The sequence below is a fragment of the Halyomorpha halys genome, unplaced genomic scaffold, assembly GCF_000696795.3.
Source record: "Halyomorpha halys isolate HHAL.00 unplaced genomic scaffold, Hhal_1.1 Scaffold587.1, whole genome shotgun sequence".
NCBI classification, from domain to species: Eukaryota; Metazoa; Arthropoda; class Insecta; order Hemiptera; family Pentatomidae; genus Halyomorpha; species Halyomorpha halys.
In genome coordinates, this window is record NW_027109405.1 from 1,013,259 (window position 1) to 1,031,095 (window position 17,837).

General features: G+C 29.2%; 3 protein-coding genes across 7 annotated transcripts in view; 1 reads left to right on the plus strand and 2 right to left on the minus strand.

Annotated features, from left to right (window-relative positions):
* Nucleotides 1–7: 7 nt before the first annotated feature.
* Mocs1 (Molybdenum cofactor synthesis 1) lies at nucleotides 8–9,402 on the minus strand. Of its 5 annotated transcripts, none has more exons than XM_014426647.3 (9): nucleotides 9,014–9,402; nucleotides 8,816–8,939; nucleotides 8,057–8,224; nucleotides 3,867–4,093; nucleotides 3,559–3,783; nucleotides 3,198–3,343; nucleotides 3,034–3,119; nucleotides 1,545–1,592; nucleotides 8–851 (listed from the first exon to the last, which is right to left on the minus strand). In XM_014426647.3, the coding sequence occupies exons 1-9, from the start codon at nucleotides 9,110–9,112 to the stop codon at nucleotides 220–222; spliced, it is 1,755 nt and encodes a 584-aa protein (XP_014282133.1). In that variant the 5' UTR covers nucleotides 9,113–9,402; the 3' UTR covers nucleotides 8–219. The 5 variants fall into 5 exon arrangements, with proteins under 5 accessions (XP_014282133.1, XP_014282134.1, XP_066903700.1 ...); XM_067047600.1 differs by having other exon boundaries at nucleotides 738–851; nucleotides 1,489–1,592; nucleotides 9,014–9,401; XM_014426649.3 differs by having other exon boundaries at nucleotides 738–851; nucleotides 1,531–1,592; nucleotides 9,014–9,400.
* Nucleotides 9,403–13,643: 4,241 nt separating this feature from the next.
* On the plus strand, nucleotides 13,644–14,856 carry LOC106684515 (LYR motif-containing protein 2). The gene is made up of 3 exons (XM_014426641.3): nucleotides 13,644–13,819; nucleotides 13,890–14,030; nucleotides 14,679–14,856. The coding sequence occupies exons 1-3, from the start codon at nucleotides 13,781–13,783 to the stop codon at nucleotides 14,754–14,756; spliced, it is 258 nt and encodes an 85-aa protein (XP_014282127.1). The 5' UTR covers nucleotides 13,644–13,780; the 3' UTR covers nucleotides 14,757–14,856.
* Nucleotides 14,857–16,036: 1,180 nt separating this feature from the next.
* The window catches only part of S2P (membrane-bound transcription factor site-2 protease), a 7,418-nt gene continuing 5,617 nt past the window's right edge, over nucleotides 16,037–17,837 (minus strand). The window contains exon 6 of the mRNA XM_014426639.3: nucleotides 16,037–16,740. Coding sequence (XP_014282125.1) covers nucleotides 16,151–16,740 — 590 coding nt within the window. The 3' untranslated portion in view covers nucleotides 16,037–16,150. The remainder of the gene's footprint in view (nucleotides 16,741–17,837) is intronic.

A 17,837-nucleotide genomic window follows, 5' to 3' on the forward strand; every position in this document is an offset into this window, starting at 1 on the left:
TATATTCAAAATAGCTTCTTATTAGTACAAATAAAAAAAAAAAAACTTTAATAGTAATAAACTAAAAATACTTGCGTTCTAAATATATTTTTAAGGCGGAACTGAAAGATTACATTTTAAGTGATATGCAATTATAGATATCACAAAAAGGGAGACAGAAATTGGAAGGCTAAAAAAACCAGAACATTTTTCTTTCAACATAACCCAATGCCTATAAAATTATCCGCTATTGTCAATATCATAATCACCTCTATAACCACCAGATTTTTTTACTAAAATTATTTCCCGAATAACCATGGCTTTAGTAACAGCTTTACACATATCATATACAGTGAGAGCGGCAACACTCACACCAGTCAGAGCTTCCATTTCAACACCAGTCTTACCTGTAGATTTGGCAGAGCATGTTATAACAACAGTTTCATCTTGCTCATTTAGAGTACAATTTACTTCTAAGTGAGATAGAAAAATGTTATGGCAAAGAGGAATGAGGTCGGACGTTTTTTTAGCACCAATAATACCAGCAAGCTGTGCAGTAGTTAAAACATCCCCTTTTTTCAACATGTTTTCTTTTATCAATTGAGTTACTTTAGGACCAACATAAACTTTTCCTGAAGCTACAGCTAACCTTTCAGAATTAACTTTTTCTCCAACATCGACCATTGACACCTTCCCTTCAGCAGTTACATGAGTTAGTTTTGATGAAGTGCTCATTTGACAAATATGAGGTCGGTTAATAAATCTTGGAAGAGAATAAGAATTTAATGGTGAGTTAATTAGAAAATATTGGTTAAGAATATTGAAACCAGTTTTCCTTAAATTATGATTTCTTCCAGTGTCCATCTTACAATCTGAAAATCATAAAATATAAGCAATTACAATAAAAAAATAAGAGGATAAAATCTGAAAATTATATTACACCATTAATTACATAGTTTTGAAATAGGATTATCATATTAGAAATCAAAAAATTTAAATTAAAGAAAAAGGAAATTATAGAAAAATTATATTTAAAAAAAGGAGTATTTTACTAATTTAAATTAATAAAAATACATTCAATACATAATAGTACTACCAAGAAATAATTAAGTGCCATAATGAACATAGGTATATACATAATATACATATATATACATAATGAAAAATATTATTGTTCATTAAAATTAGTATGAAATTGATAAAGATGTTCCAAAAATTCCCATTTAATTTTAAAATATTGGTAATAAACTGTAATTTAAAGGAAAAAATAAAATAATAAATATGACCAACACCAGGGTACATCAATCCTAACTACTCAGTTTTTTCTTCAGTGAAGAGTTATTCATTTCAGAAAACTTGTAAAAGTTTCTGATTCATTCACACCACAAAAGTAAGAAAATGTATATATAGACAAATAAGTATCAATATACAAGTTTTAAAATGTTATTGTTATTTTAACTTTAAAAATATATATATATTAGACAACCCAGTTTAGTAATTTACACCTACATAAAGTTCCCAATGCTATTATTTTAAATAGTATTTACGCACTTGAAATCACCCACCAATCAGAATCATAGGTCGATTAGGCATCTGAGCAAGGTTCATCATGCCTGAAAAAATTATATCAATCGAATAACTAAAAATAAAATTAAAAAATACATCTACTTATTTATTTATATCCCAATTATTTCCAAATAATTTTCAAATAGATTAATGATTTTTTTTTTGTAAAATAATAATATTAATCTAAAATAATAAACAAAGAAACTTATAAAATTAAATTCTGAATTCATGCTTCCAGCATCTTGACTACACGATAACAGAAATAATGATGAAATAAGATCTTCATGTCCTTAAAGTTATTTTTCAAGTATTCTGTAAGGTTATCATTGACTTTATGGTATTGAAAAATAGAATCTCTGTAAATGTACTGGTACTGGTAATGGTGGGGGGAACAAGTCCAGCAAGTGGGCCTATTGGTCCTTTTTGCCTCTGCAAATCTAAGAATGATGATCGTTTTGAGGGATAAATAAAGAAATTCACTTTTTGCCTGATTAAGAAACTGTATTTGACATTTGCACCAATGTTCTGAGTATTATGGAAAGGTCGTGAAGGGTGGTAATTGAGAAAGTTTTCAAACTCCAACCAAGAAACATGCTTAAGAATGAACTTGGGAAAAGAAATGTTTTAGGAAATCTCAATAAGATTGTGATACAAAAGGAAAGACATTGGATTTGAGGATATTAAATTTTGGGGAGAATCTATGATAAAAAGGACAAGCCATGTATTTCCAAAATGATATGGTAAACTGTACAACAATCAATAGTGGTTGGGGACCAACTTTTCTATTTTTATTTCCACCTTCAGATCCTTTGCATTAATATAATGCCCAGAACTGTCTCAACCAAACAGACGATGCTCTTGCAAGTTTCACCAGGTTTAACAAGATACAGCCCACTCTTTATGATCCCACAAAATGTGAGGTAGACAATTTGTTGGATTACCAAATATTCTGGAGAACTGATGACCTCATGAAAACAATGTAAAATTAGGAAATAATGTTGAAATGATGCAAAGCTAAATTTATCTAGTGAACATTGCTGTAACTTATGGTTCTCGTTTAAAAATTTTCAAGGTATTCACCCTGGTTTTTATCCACTTCCCCTGCATTGATATCAGCCTCTCTAGATTCTCGATTGAAGGGTTCACTTGTTTCCAAATGAGAACTTTACCATTTTAATAAAAACACTGTAACTGCATAAAATAAAGTGTAGACAGCTTCAGTTAGACAGAAGGACTAAGACCTTTGTTAAGGAAATTATTAGTCTCCTGTTCAAATCAAAGCAGATCTTTTTTCCATAAAAACTAGAATAACCCCAAAAAGTGTCTTTACAATATTTTAGAGTAAAAAAAATATTACATTCCATTTAATCTAAGTTTAAATTAAATATGAATATGAAATGTATTCAGATTGAAATTCTGTACAACATTATGGAATGTATTATTTCCACTATATTTATAAAATATGAATATATGAAACAATTTATTTACCAGCATGTTGTTTTTTCTTTCTTTTAACTGCAGCTCCAATCATCAATAAAAGATCTTCCTCACTACAACCGTTCCTCAAGGCATCTCTTTTCCATTATAAAATCATATCAAGTAAGTTTCATAACAAGCAAATTAAATTCCAAAATTGAAAGATTTTTCCTCACCTCAATGATATTTCTGAATTTCCAAATAAACAAACTTTTAGACTTCCATCAGCCATTAAACGAATTCGGTTGCAGCTTCCACAAAAATGTTCACTCATTGATGTAATGAATCCCAACTGCCCTTTGAAACCAGGTACATGATAAGCCTGGAAAATTATGAAATTATGATTATAAGAGAAAGTTCCATGGCTTACAGTAGCTTTCTGGGCCCATTAAAGTTAATGTTAATCAATCCTTGTCAAAAATACAACCTTTTTCTTTATAGCTAATTTTTAATCAGCATTGATTCATTCTTTAATAATCACTGTGAATTAAAAAAAAAATCCTTCCTATATATATAAAACAGCATTAATCAAATTACCTTAGAAGTGTCATTAGGGTTATTTGGCAATGCACTGAAGTTTGGATACTTTGCCTGTATCATAGATTTCATTTCAGAAAAAGGAATCATTTTCTGGGTTTCCCATTTGTTTCCAGTGAAAGGCATATATTCAATGAACCTGACATCAACAGGTCTGTCTTTAGTGAATTCAACAAAATCAATGATTTCATCATCATTGAATCCTCTCATCGCCACTACATTTATCTGTGAACACATCATTTATGTTCGAAATATAGAATAAATAATTAAATTAACATTTATTCTATAAAACATATATCTAAACTTACCTTCACAGGATTATAACCAAGTTGAATAGCTAAATCAATACCGGCTATAACCCTAGCCCAGCCTTTTCTTCTAGTAATCCTTTCATATTTCTCAGATTTCAGAGTGTCTAAGCTGATATTCAAAACATCTAACCCAGCTCTTTGTAAATTAACCAATTGTTTAGTTAAAGTGACACCATTCGTGGTAATAGCAACTTGCTCAAGACCACTAATATTCTTCAAAGATTCTAGAAAATGTTTAGATGTCATTGAATTTAATTAGGTCAAAATTAAAAACAAACAATTCAAGTAATAAAAATTATGAATTACAGTCATAATTGAAAACAAGACAAGACCTGAGCATATAAGATGCTTACTAAGCACAAGTTTGATTTTTCTTCAATTTTTTTTTTTTTTTTCACGGAACGGCCTTTCAAGACAATGCGAATATCATTACTTTTTCCTTCTCACTTTTTCTCTTCTTCTCTCCCATTATTTTCTCATCATTTCTGCCTGTCTTTGCTTCCTACCCAACCATGCAGTGATTCATCAATTGTTTAAACAACAACTTTCAATTGTTTTAAATATAATACTTTCTTTATTCGCCGCAAGAACACATATTCATTTCAATTTTTTTCCGTACTGTTCCCTATCCAGGCAGTCCTTATCTGTTATTTTCAATTTCTTTGTATCCTCTCTCATTTAATTCACATATCCTCCTACGCTCTTATATTCACGGATTATGTCAAAGAGTTTCTTGTTTAATCTGCTTTAGTCCATTCTCATCACGTGCCCGTAGAATTTCAGTCTTCTGATTCTTATTTCAGTTTCCAAGTCATTTATCTTCCTGTGTTTTCTTGGGCCCATAGATTCCCCTCAGGATCCTTCTCCCTATTTTCAGTAATTTTTCCAGGCTATATTTTAAACAATAAAATTTAGCTTAGTTCCAGAATGCAAGTTCCTGACTTATATATAAAAGCTTCAAACGAAACAGATTTTAGTAAGTGATTACATATAATTAGCTAACACAGATACCCCCTAATTCCTAAAACCCTAAAATTTTGAATATAAAAAAATTTAAATATACAAAAACAACACCAATTTCAATTGCAGCAACAATCACTTCATGTTGATGTTAAAAGATTTCTTCTATAAATGAAAAAACTTTAACTTCACTAAATTGAATAAAGAAGTGTATTGAAGTTAAATTTACCTAAATTAAATATAAAAAAGTGTTTGAGTGCAAAATTTGTTGAAAATAATGATTATTAAGTTTTTCTTTATTTGCTAAAAATTCTAATACATTTTATGTTTTATTTGCAGTTGGTTTTATAAGCATAATAAACAAAGATACTTATATTTCTTAGTTTAGAATTTTGTTTCATTTGTGTTTACTGTTCTTTGATTAGAAAAAAAAGTTAAAACATAAACACACTTAAGGTTATTAGTTAAATAAATCCTAAATTGTAAAGTCATGTCAGGCTTGAGTGAGGTCAGTGTCAACTGCCTACTCCCAACTTTAGCTTAAAATAATTAATTCTAGAAGATCTCTCAACCAGCTCCTATCTTTTTTTCCCCAATATATCAAACAATAGTTAGTATTTTGTAATTACAGTAAAAAAGTCATGAATTTTAATATCATTTTATTAGGAAGTCTGTATTTTTTTTAATAATATTTTTTTAGCTCTCCCATAAATTCGTTAGGAATAGGTGCACGTGGGCTTCAGTAAGTGCAAGTATTGAGTCCTGTCTAATACTTAAAGTTAAATGTTTCTGTAGAAGAGGATACAGAAGCTGATCGCTTAGGCTTAGGTACTTCTGTATAATGTGTGGACACCAAGTTATCCTTCCATCACAAGCGAATCTAAGTAATAATGGCCAAAATAATCAGTTCTGTTATTGTTGTAAATAATGCCAAAGAGTCAATGAAGTCTGAATGATGATATGAGTAATTTAGTTACAATCATGGCCAGGTCCATTATTCAAAAAAATAGTTAGACATTGTTTGAGTCAAGTGGTTTCATCAAGTATCTAATACCAAAGCTCTTTCATTAAAGAACTGGCTAGAAATGGGTTAAAAATCCATTCAAACGCCCTCAAATATTTCTTTCAAAAACCCAAATTCGAAATTTTTCATGATCGAAATATATTCCCTTACTATATATATTCTCCAAATAGATAAGTGAAAGAAAAAATGTCCAGCACTAAAAACACTTAGTTTTAAACAGTTAGGTCCAGTGGAACCTATCACAGCAGAAAATTCAGATTATATGACCACTTCACTAAATCTTGGTTGATTGTTTACAATTTTATTTTAGTCTTTGTGGTTTTTGATCTTCTAAAAACTGGCAAAGCGGACCTCACCATATTAGTAACTGAGCTACACATATCAGCATGTCTGGTGAGAATAACTATGTTTTCTGCATAGGTTGATCACAAGTGTAAGTTGGAAAGTATTTTTTTTTTAATATATTTTATAATTATACTTATGCTAAATAACTGCACACAATTTATTTAATATAATAAATTCGTGTATGTGTTCAGTTTATACACAATCGTAAATATATTCCTATTTGGTAGTTTATTAGGGTAAAATTAAATAAACTAACGATGTCTTATGTCCTAACGAGCTGCAACCATGACAGGAAGGAGAAGATACCCAACTTGATACAGACTTATTCTAGCCAATCAGGAAGAATGAAATGTCACAAAATAAAAGTCAGCCCACTGAAGCTGTATTTAAAGTAGTAATACTTGAGATTTGAGGGTATGCCTATACTGCCTCAACATGCTCACCAACGAAGTCATTTAAGCAGATATTATATTAATTTTCTGGTTTAATCATAAGATTGCATAAAAAAAATTAGTAAAACTGGGCAATCACAATGCCCATTAAAATACTTTTAGCTGTATATTTGTAGTTTTCTTTTTTGCTTAAAATTGTAAAATGTTTGTTAAACGGCTGAACAATTTTGTCTCAGGTCATTATAAAATCATTATGTGCAAGTAATATGATACTACATTTACAATAAATCATAAACAGGTCACTTTGTCATTGGAGATAAGAAAGATAACAGTATGATTTATTTTATTCCTTTTCTACTAATAAGTGATAACAAAAAGAGGAGGTTAGTTTGCTGTGATGATCACTATATTTGAAAACTAGTTCCCAAACAACATACCCGAGCAAGTCAGGGGAGGGTATTCTGGAGTTTCACTAATTTTAACAGGAGGTTATACATAAAGATAATTTAAGATAAAAAGGGTTATAAGAGATTTTTTAGTTTTTAGTACACTGACAATATGTGAAAAGCTCCACATCAAAATGGATTTTATCTATTTCTAATTATGACAATCAAAAACTTTTAGAACTGAAAAAAAAAAAACTTCAGAATTCATTTTCCAGAGAAAAGCGCTCTGTAGAACATGTGGCAAGAAACAATATGATCCATAACGTTTTATACTTTCACCTCTTATAGTTTACAATTTCCAAGCAAATTTAAATTTGTCACAAAATGGGCAAAATGCATTTTGATGTGGAGATCTTCATATGTTTAAAAATCAGAATATCATTTATCATTAGTTATTTTATAATTTTTAATTGATTAATGAGCTGGAATTGTATGTTACAACTTTCAACCAGCGTACAGCAGGCCAAAAATTATCTGACTCTTCTTTCGTTTTTATAAATAATGTCCCTTGTGTCACATGCGTTATCCCACTATTGTCAGCAATATTATTATTAAATCATAAAGTATACTACAGCTTAAGTAATAGTTTAATTTACATAATTGTAACATACGAGGTTATTCCAACCCATGATACAATTATTGGTCAAACAAAGTGACTGTTATTGATTAAATTAAGAAATGCTTTCAAATTACTTTTCACACAAAGGCATATGAATACAAAATAATATATACATCTAAAATTACATTTTATTAGGATATAAACAAAAAATCATTGCCAAGAGACACTTCTTGGAAAACAGGAATAGTATATTAGGTTGAGTACTTACCCAACCTTCCTACCTCGGAGGTTCATAAAAAGATTATAAAAATAACTGGCTCAATAATCTCTTTAGACAAATAACTTAGAAAAAATGAAAACAATATTAAAAATACAATGGGAACATTAAGTTTTCAGTTGAAAAATTTCATACAATATTAAAATATTGTATTTTTCTCAATCTAATACAATAATATTCTTACCCACAATATGCAGTAAATCTTTATGTATAGTTGGTTCCCCACCAGTGAGTCTTATTTTGTTCACTCCTTGTTTTACAAACAATTCTGACAAAGTTAATATTTCGTTTGTTGTTAGCAATTCAGGTTTTTTAGTCAATTTTACTCCTTCTTCTGGCATACAATAATTGCCTATCATCAAATCAGAACTCATAAGACAAAGCAGAATATCGGTGCAAATAAAATAAACCCAAAAAAATTAAATAATTGCACAACAGATTATAATCTTATAAAAATACATATATCAAAAAGAAATGGACTTAACTTTTATAACATTAAAAATAAAAAAATTCTAATTTGAAATTAAAGCAAGCAATAAATTAAAAGGATGGGAACCAAGGAATATAAGTAAAAATTTTGATAATTAGAGGTTTTTTCCTATCTATTAGTACCTGAACCAATTTCATGCTTTAGTCTTAATAAATATATCAGCAATTAAGTAATAATTATTAATAATTTTACAATTTAGTTGATAACAAAGTGTGAATTTCTTTCAGGCACAGATGCCAAAAAAAAAGTCTTACTCTCAACATATTTACTTCTAAGCATTAGTATCTCACCCATTCAAACATAAACAGTAAATAATTCTCATATTACGCTTTAAAACTTAAATTCATTCACAGGAAGTGATCATGTAACTACCTGGAGAGCAATGTAATTGAGAATTTTTAAAATCAAAATTTTAAACTTTATCACTATTTAAAATCATACATCATTTCTTACATCTGAGATTACACTTCTCTGTCAGTGATATGCGCAAATAAGTATGAACTCGTCCATGATTATCAGTCAAATAAGGTAACTCTTTAGGATTATGAATATCATTGTTTGAAATTTCAGATGGCACCTGTGAATATGACAATTTTTTTAGGATACCTAACAAACTTTCATATATTAAATAAATGTGATTTATATCCTTACATATTTTGTACTGGAAAAACACTTTTTCAGCAAAAAGTTTTGTTTTCCAAGTCCTCTTGAGAAAAATGAATATTGAAAGAATATTTGATTAAATCTCATAATTAAGAAAAATCATAAATACATTTAAGACTGAATCAAGATTAAGATATCTTTTCTTTGAACAGCTAGCTTAATTAACTAATCCAGCCATGTTATATAACATAGATTGCCTTGATTCTTGCATCATTTTTAAAATCAAATATACCATTATTTTTTTACTCCATTTTAAATAACTAAAAAGTAACTTTGCTATTATTTATTTTCTTTTAATGATCTTTAGATAATCAAAACATTCAGTATCTTTATCAGTAGTTGTAACAATGTTTTGAAGGCCAAAACCTACTAATAAATAAAAGGAACTTTTTAGAAAGACGTACAAAGAGGAACAACCTACCCTAGAAGCAGAAAATTAAACAATAAACAAGAGATCAGCTTAACTTTGTCAATGTACAGACCTTGGACGTTAGGGTTCTTCAGGTTGCAGCGGCCATGGGCATAGACAGTTATTTCCATGGGGACTTATTTCCATCCTTCAAAAACCTGTCTGTCCCACTCCAGAAAATATTTGAAAAAGAACTTGTAAAGAGTAAAAATTGATAACTTCTTAATATCATGTAATCAGACTTCTTAAAATGATAATAAATAGTTTTAAACCAGAGGAATTGTATAAGTTGTTCATAATATATTTTCAATTACATAGATTAAAACATTAATGAGCTAACATAGTCGAGAGCATGAACCTCCTATACAAGAAGAAACATTTCCAGATAAAAATACATGAGCGATAACCCTTATCGTTCAGTTTGGAAAAATAAGTTTGATGCCGTATTAAATATACTGCGAACATATTTCCGTATTTGAACACATTTCGAAAATAGGATCCAGATGTACTGCAGTAGACGCATCGTTAAATAATGTTCTAATAGAATTTGAATAGGAAATGGACGAATTTTGAAAGTTCATTTTTATCACAACTTATTCAACACGGTTGCGAATATTTACATATAGTTTTTAAAAAATTAATTTTTATTAAGTTAAGGGGAAGATGCCCCCCCCTTGCGCCACGCACATGTCTCTTACTATAATTTAATTTACTTTATTTTTGGTAAGAATATTGTATCTCAAAAAAGATACCTTACTTTTAAAAAAAAAATGTATGCATATAAAGTAAAATTACAACTATCGTTATTATAATGTAGTTGCAAGCTTCGTTTTTATATTACCTTAAACCATATATTAATACTGTTAACAGTAATAAAATAATGGTAGTAATTAGAAGAGGGTCAGCAAGCTATTAAAATTAATATTCTCACAAACCGCTTATCAATCAAATTCCTACTACCGCCACAGAATCATTGTTAGTTGGCCGCCAACCTAAGATGTAACGTCCAAAGCTTCTGAAAGAAGGCAGACGTGACCTATATCCACCAAGATCTTAATTAAAAATAAGGATCGAAGTCATATATCAATATTTCTGAATTGAGAGTTATTTGCCAATATAAATAAATATCGGGAGATCCATGCCATGGTCTGATAATACCTGAAATGAATGAATGAAAAAATATGAAGATGTTCAGGGTTGCGGTGAAAAAGGAACAAAATAGTTTTATAACAAAATATTATTTATTCCCCGACGTTTCACCCCACTTTGCAGGGCTAAAAAGGTACAAAAACAACTAAGAACATTACAACAATAAGATACAAAAAAGTAAATTAAGGTAGGATATAAATATTATGTAAAAAAATAAGTGAAAAGAAAATTATATATAAATAAAACGAAGGAAGACAAAATGGTATTAATATAAAATAAACTTGAATAAACAATGATAAGAATAAAAAATTAAGTAACATTGATAAGAATAAACAATTACTAAACAATAAATAAACTAAGCGAAAAAAAAGAAAAGTAGAGTGGGAACAAAAAATATAAACACACTAACAGACAGAAAATGAAGAGGAAAGTTGAGATTAAATAAAGGTCGTCAAAGAATAAATAAAAATGAAATTAATAATGATGATATTAAATGACAATAAATGAGTTAAAACCAACAAAACCACTTAACTATTCAAGACGATAGGTTAAACAGACGTTAACAATAAATCGGAAGCGCGGAAGGTTATATTTCTATTGCAAATACGTTGCGTATACATGAAATAGAGATAAAAAAAAATGAAAAACAATACAAGAAAGATATAGAAATATGATAACTATAATAATTTTCTAATTTAGGAAAAACTAAATATAAATAGAATGAAACATTACGTAACTAATCATATAATAATAAAATGAAATTCAACTTATATTTCATTATAGACTTTTTAATTTATTTAGTTATATGAAAAAAATGGTTTAAATAAAATAATAAAAAGGTCTAGAATATCTAGGATGGCATATTAAGTGGCATTAAGTTCTCCCCCTTTAGATTTTTATTTATTTTGACACAGTAAAATTGAAATTTTCATTTATTTTTCTATAGCTGGTTTGATGCATGATTTCATGGTTATATTTCAGAAAAAAAAAAGTGAATTTGCAGATATTTAGGGTTCTTTTTGAATTTTCTAAGAGATAATGCATGGTTTCACCCCTGGTTGTATTCCATGACCTTATATATTAAGTGACTTCGATTACTCACTTTTTAATAGAAATTTCGTTTTCGAGTGGAACTTTAAAGTTTTCAGAATATGAAATTGATATTTAAGGTCAACCTTGTCAAATCGACGTGGGTTTCCTGAAGTGGGGATGACTCCTATAAATTTTACAGGATTCTCTCTTCTGAGTCTGTTCGGTTGAAAAAGTCGCTTGATGTAGATTTGCTTGATGGCGCCGCCTCTCTCTAGAAAAAGCTGCATGAAGTACTTGATTCACAGGATTCTGCAGATCTGGAGAATAAGATAAATTGGGTTCGATAAAATTTCCCAACTTGTTAAAATGCTTAGTTTTACTGTAGCAATACACACTTATTTCATTAGTAAAATTATTGTACTAACAATGTATCTTTTTAAAGCAGAATGTACTTCGTGGAGTTAAGACTTTTCCCTCATGAATGTTTCTAAGAGCATTTAATACAAATTTTCAAATTTCTGTGTAAGTTCTGGCCAGAATGTATCTGAACAGGGATTCAGCGAAAAGCCAGGTGGACTTCGCTCGTGTCTTCGGTCACACGCTTTGGACATTCATGTTCACTTAATTAAGTAAATTTTGATTTTCCCTGATAATTTTTCTTTTTATTACTCTTTCAACCCGATGAACCTACAATACAGCCCTAAAAACCCAACAGTAACATCCATAACCAAAGCAATTTCGGTTAAAACCTTTCTCCAGTGACCTCGGTATATTCATATTCTTATTTTGGAAATCCTTATAAAACATATGTGCTCTTTCCGCGGTTCCGTCTAATTTCAGAAACATTTGAGATTCCTTTTACGATTGGCGGGTAAGCTCTTTTCCACTGCTCCAACAAACTATAATCTGGCCTCAATAAAGTTATTTGAGCTTAATTTTCTGTTGTATACTGTTCTTTATGATCAAAGGAAACCACACTTTTGAAAATGTTTTTTTTCCTTCTCATAGAATAAAATCTGAATATTTCGTCGAATTTACTATGCCGAAATTCAGATTAAGCTAAGCTAAATAGTTTTTTTAGATACCGCTTCCTATCCAACATCATACTTTAAAAACCATACAACTTGATTATCTGCCTGTTTTTCAGTCTAGAATTGGAACATAGTCCACACGAACTTTTTTGTAGCATTTAAAGCCTGATGTCACCTCATCAAGAAAAATAAATTCACGTATGCTAAAAAAATCTAATTGCATCAGAAGTCATTCTACCAATCCCAAAAGAAACCTCTTCTACATTTATACTGAATTAAAATTTATTAAATGAAAACGTTTTTCTTGAAATTTTCTTTTATCCAAACAGAATCTTCACAAATAAAGTGTAATTTATTAAAACTTTTCGCTATTGGTCCACCTATTAGGCCTCTTAAGGTAGATTTAGTTAAGCCATACCACATTTCTTAAAGAAAATTTTACCTTCTTGTGTAATTGGAACTTAATTGGAATGATTAGTTTTTGATTGATCACTTCCCATTTAGCAGAAACATGATATCCTTAAAAAAACAGACAATATAAATTTTCTCCTTTTTCATCCAGGTCTGTTGCTCATCTGCTGCCGACAGGTCTGTAGATCCTAACAGATTCTGAATAAAAGTTAATAGTTTAAATTAAATTGTATCTTTAAATTTCCCTATCAATTATTTTATCGTGATATATTTTTGATGAACAAAAATTTATTTTTTAATAACTTAAAGTTCGCTGTGATTATGTAGACCCATGAAACTTATTGGAACATCAGTAATATTTTATAGGGAATCACAATATTACATTTTAGTGAGACTTCTAATTTCTTTTGAAAGTGAATAAGCTTCTATAAATTTCTTGATCAAATATCATTGCCAAGTATGCATATATATATTACTTAGACTTATATAGATTTATTATTGTAAATAATTCGTTGGCAAGAAGGTGAAAAGTGAGTTTGAGAATAACTTAGAGATTAAAGAATTATTATGTGAAGTTTAACAATTATACAGCTGAACGAACCCTTATTGATCATATTCCAATCATGCTATAGTCTCCGCATTTAATAACTATTTTTGAATGTCTTTAATTTTGTATTACGATTTATGAAAATAAGTTAGAACAGTCGATAGATAAAATCAGACATGTCTGTTAATGGTAAAGCTATGCTGTCCTTGAAGGAGGTAAATTTAAATCATTACTGTACTCCTCCTTTTTGAGAATGATAACAAATTGATTTAAACATTACTTTAGTTTTTCTTGAGGAAGAAAGTTTTAAAATTGTATAAAGACATCCTCTTATGTATTCGTGAAGTCCCATCTCAAGAAGATCAGAAAGAGCTAAGGGAGTGGGTAAGGAGAGATTTCAAAGCCAACAAATATCACAAGGATCAGGTATTTTAATTATTCAAACACAATGCTTGTTCCTCTTTCTTTTTGTTATTAAATTATTTTAATATTTGTTTCACATTATGACCTTCCATCATGAATGTAATAATGGAACAGATGTGAATTATATATCTGTAGATAAGTATATCCTAATATTACCCATAATTAGTATAATAATCAATTATGATAATTGGAATTACTGAAAGCTTGTTAAATTAATAATGTACACATTCAGCCTCTTAGTTTATTAATATTTTCTCTATTTAACATAATGAACAATCTTAACGTTAATAGTTTAAATTAAATTGTATCTTTAAATTTCCCCATCAATTGTTTTATCGTGATATATTTTTGATGAACAAAAATTTATTTTTTAATAGCTTAAAGTTCGCTGTGATTATGTAGACCCATGAAACTTATTGGAACATCAGTAATATCATTTTATAGGGAATCACAATATTACATTTTAGCGAGACTTCTAATTTCTTTTGAAAGTGATATAAGCTTCTATAAATTTCTTGATCAAATATCATTGCCAACATATGTATAAATTTTTCTTTTATTTTCATAAATATTTTCATTCATAATTTAGCTTTTGTACTTAAAAGTTATTATTTTTGTCATTTATTTTCAAAAGCCAATTTCACTTTTCAGTATGCAATCAAATCACTGCTGAAGTATGGTGAAAGGTCATTAAAAGAATTACGCCAAAATTTGGAGTTTACGAGGTGACAGTTTCACAAAAACTTTTATCTTCAATTTATATTATATAATATTAATGTCATTCTATTTTTATTTGTTTCTTTGTAATATATCAATTTATTGGAACTGATGCAGTTTTGTAAAGAATCTCATTATACCCTCCCATTTTTAAAAATAAATCAATGCTTGTTTTTACTTTAGATTTAAATAAAATAAATGTAATAAAAATTAGTAAAGTTTTTACGTAATATCAATCCCAGTCTAATTTACAGGATAAATTTTCCTTTCAGACCTGGATGTTGAGTTATAGTAATAATATACCGACATGTAAATGGCTAAGATAAGTATAAAAGGAAGACTACAGAATAATATTGCTGTGCATTGACAATACCTGGTTCAATAAAAAGTTAAATTTAATTGAATATGTACTGCGGTTATTCATTAATGGTATTTGCTCGCTCATATAGCAGGTAAAAGGGGTCAGTTTGCAGCTGGGGCCCAGTAAGGGTCAAGGGAGCACTTACCCTCCAATAAGAATGATAGAGTATTCCTGAACAGGTAGGACACCAGATGGACGGCTCCAGGTAATGTCTCTTTTTTCCTGTCTCATAATTACAGAAGTACTCAAATGATTCCAGAAACCTAAAGGAATAAAACTATATAGTAAAACTTGCACGGCTAAACAATTCTGTGACTTCGTCTTTGACTGTACTAAAACTTCAAGGGAAGTCCACTTAATACCATAGCAATCTAAGACCTTTGAGCAATATAATATACATATTGATGGCAGACTTTTCTTTTCTTATTCTTTTCAGCGTTTGAACAAATAGTCAAGTTACCTCTAATAATATACAAATTGAAGAACAAAGAAGCCCAGAATAAAAATTACAAGATTTATTTTAGACCAATACTTTGATTGTGGCCTATTTAACTTGAAATTGATTCTACACTAAACTAAGAGCTTGGAAATAAGGGTCAAGTATTCATGTATGATTTGCTATTGTGATAATAATATTAAATTTATACTGAAGATACTATTATTAAGTGAACTATGATTAGCTATTGTGATAACATTAAAACTTAAGCTGAAGACCGTATTATTAAGTCAAAAGGAATAGGATTGTTATGATATATAGGACTGTTTTGAAACGTCCCCAATAAATTTAATCAGAGGCTGTTTCATTAACAAAAAAGTTTTACAAATGTCAAACTTTTTGAAAAAATTTACTGCAGCTCTTGATTCTGAATCTGCATATTGTATACAAGTATTTACCAAATAAGAACATAATTTTTAAAAATAAATAAAACCGTTTGATAATAAAGAATTTATTTTTTCAATTATTGTAATATTCAGCATTAACAATGTGATGAATATAATCTAAAAGAAGAAGGCATACTGGTTAAAAATGTAAATTGCTATCAGATTACACTGAGGTAAAGAGCATTGTGATAGTGTAAAAAATAAGTAGTAATGTTCCTAAAATAGTAACACACAGTGATATTGCTTGTCTTACAGAAGACACTGGTACTTTTGAAGATAAAAATATGTCAAGTGTTGCTCTTATTATGTATTGCCCATCAAAATAAAAACATGGAATGATATTTAATATGGCTATGCCAGATGAGAAAATTGTTATGAATTGGCATAGTTTAGTGATAGCATCTGGCAGAGCTGAAGGGAGGAATGAGTAAAGGCTAATAAAATCAGAAGTCTTGACTGAGTTATAAATTTCGGCAGGGCCACCTAAGTATAATACAACAGGTCTTTGAGTCCTATAAATTCTTATTAGCTTTGTAGAATTCTCAAGTGAAGGTCTAAAACAATGTAGAGATGGAAGACAATCAGAGGCAGAAAGGCATGTGGATGAAGAGAGCTCAACAACTTTTCTTGCAAATAGACATGAATGCTGAGGTAATGGGAGAGGTTCCGACTCGCTTCCAACATATTCAAAACACAAGTGATGAGGACTATTGTTACTACAGCATTCAATAACACTCTCTGACAGATGTTTGGCTGAAACATACAAAAGCACCATAACCCATCAGACTTCTTGTTTAACTTCTCACAGGTTTTTAGCAATATTATAATAGTTGAGAAGATTATAGTTAGGGAGCGATCAAAACAGTGATTTATTTATCGTTAGCTTACAAGTGAAACCCATTAAGTCAAGATTTTCTAGTTTTGAGTTAACCCAGTCTATGTTCAAAAGATTAAACTCCAAACAATTTATTAATACCATAAAGATCTGCTAATAAAAAGTAAAATTACTATTTTCATAACATTAAAAAAAATATTTTTTTATCATAAAATGTCTTAAATCTTCAATTTTCAACTTAGTGTATTTCACTAGTAAACCAATGATATATAAACAACTAAAATTTAATAGAAATACAAATAGGTAGATTCGAGTAAAAATAGGAAAAAAATCGTAGGTATAGGAGGAAATTGTTTTTAATTTATGAATTCTACCCAGTAAAAAAAAAAAAACTTTTTTGCACTAATTTCTGTGGCATGTTTTGAGTGTTACTATCAAATAGCTCGATTTTTTTTTGTTTATTTGAAACTTTAGTCATTTAGGCTGAATCCACATAGGGTAGGTCAAGAAAGGGATCCTAAGAAGTAAGGTCATTATCAACCAACCCGTCAGGGTACCATGGCTCGGGGATTGGAAGAAGTTCCTATATAAAGAGTTTAAACAACATAAATTAGTTAGCAAGAATGGTTTTCTAGAAACCAGAAAATATTCAAATGATTATATTTTATATTAACATTTAGGAGTTAGTATTAATAATTAAGTATTCCCAACAATATTTGGACTGATGAATGGTGAAACAAGTAGAGAATTTAAGAGAAGATAACACAGAATTATGGGTGAAAGTGTACCCTGGAAATATTATTTTAAAAACAGCATGAAAGTAATTCCAGGTTATGTCAACCTTAAATGGAATTTATAATCTTTAAATTTCTTTCTTGAGACTGGCAATTTTTTACTAAATAATTCAACAACACTATCCAAATTATAGTCTCAAAACATTTATTTCATTCACATGTCCAACGTTTCGGCCAATTCGGCCATCTTCAGGGACAATCTTAATTTACTCAGAGACATA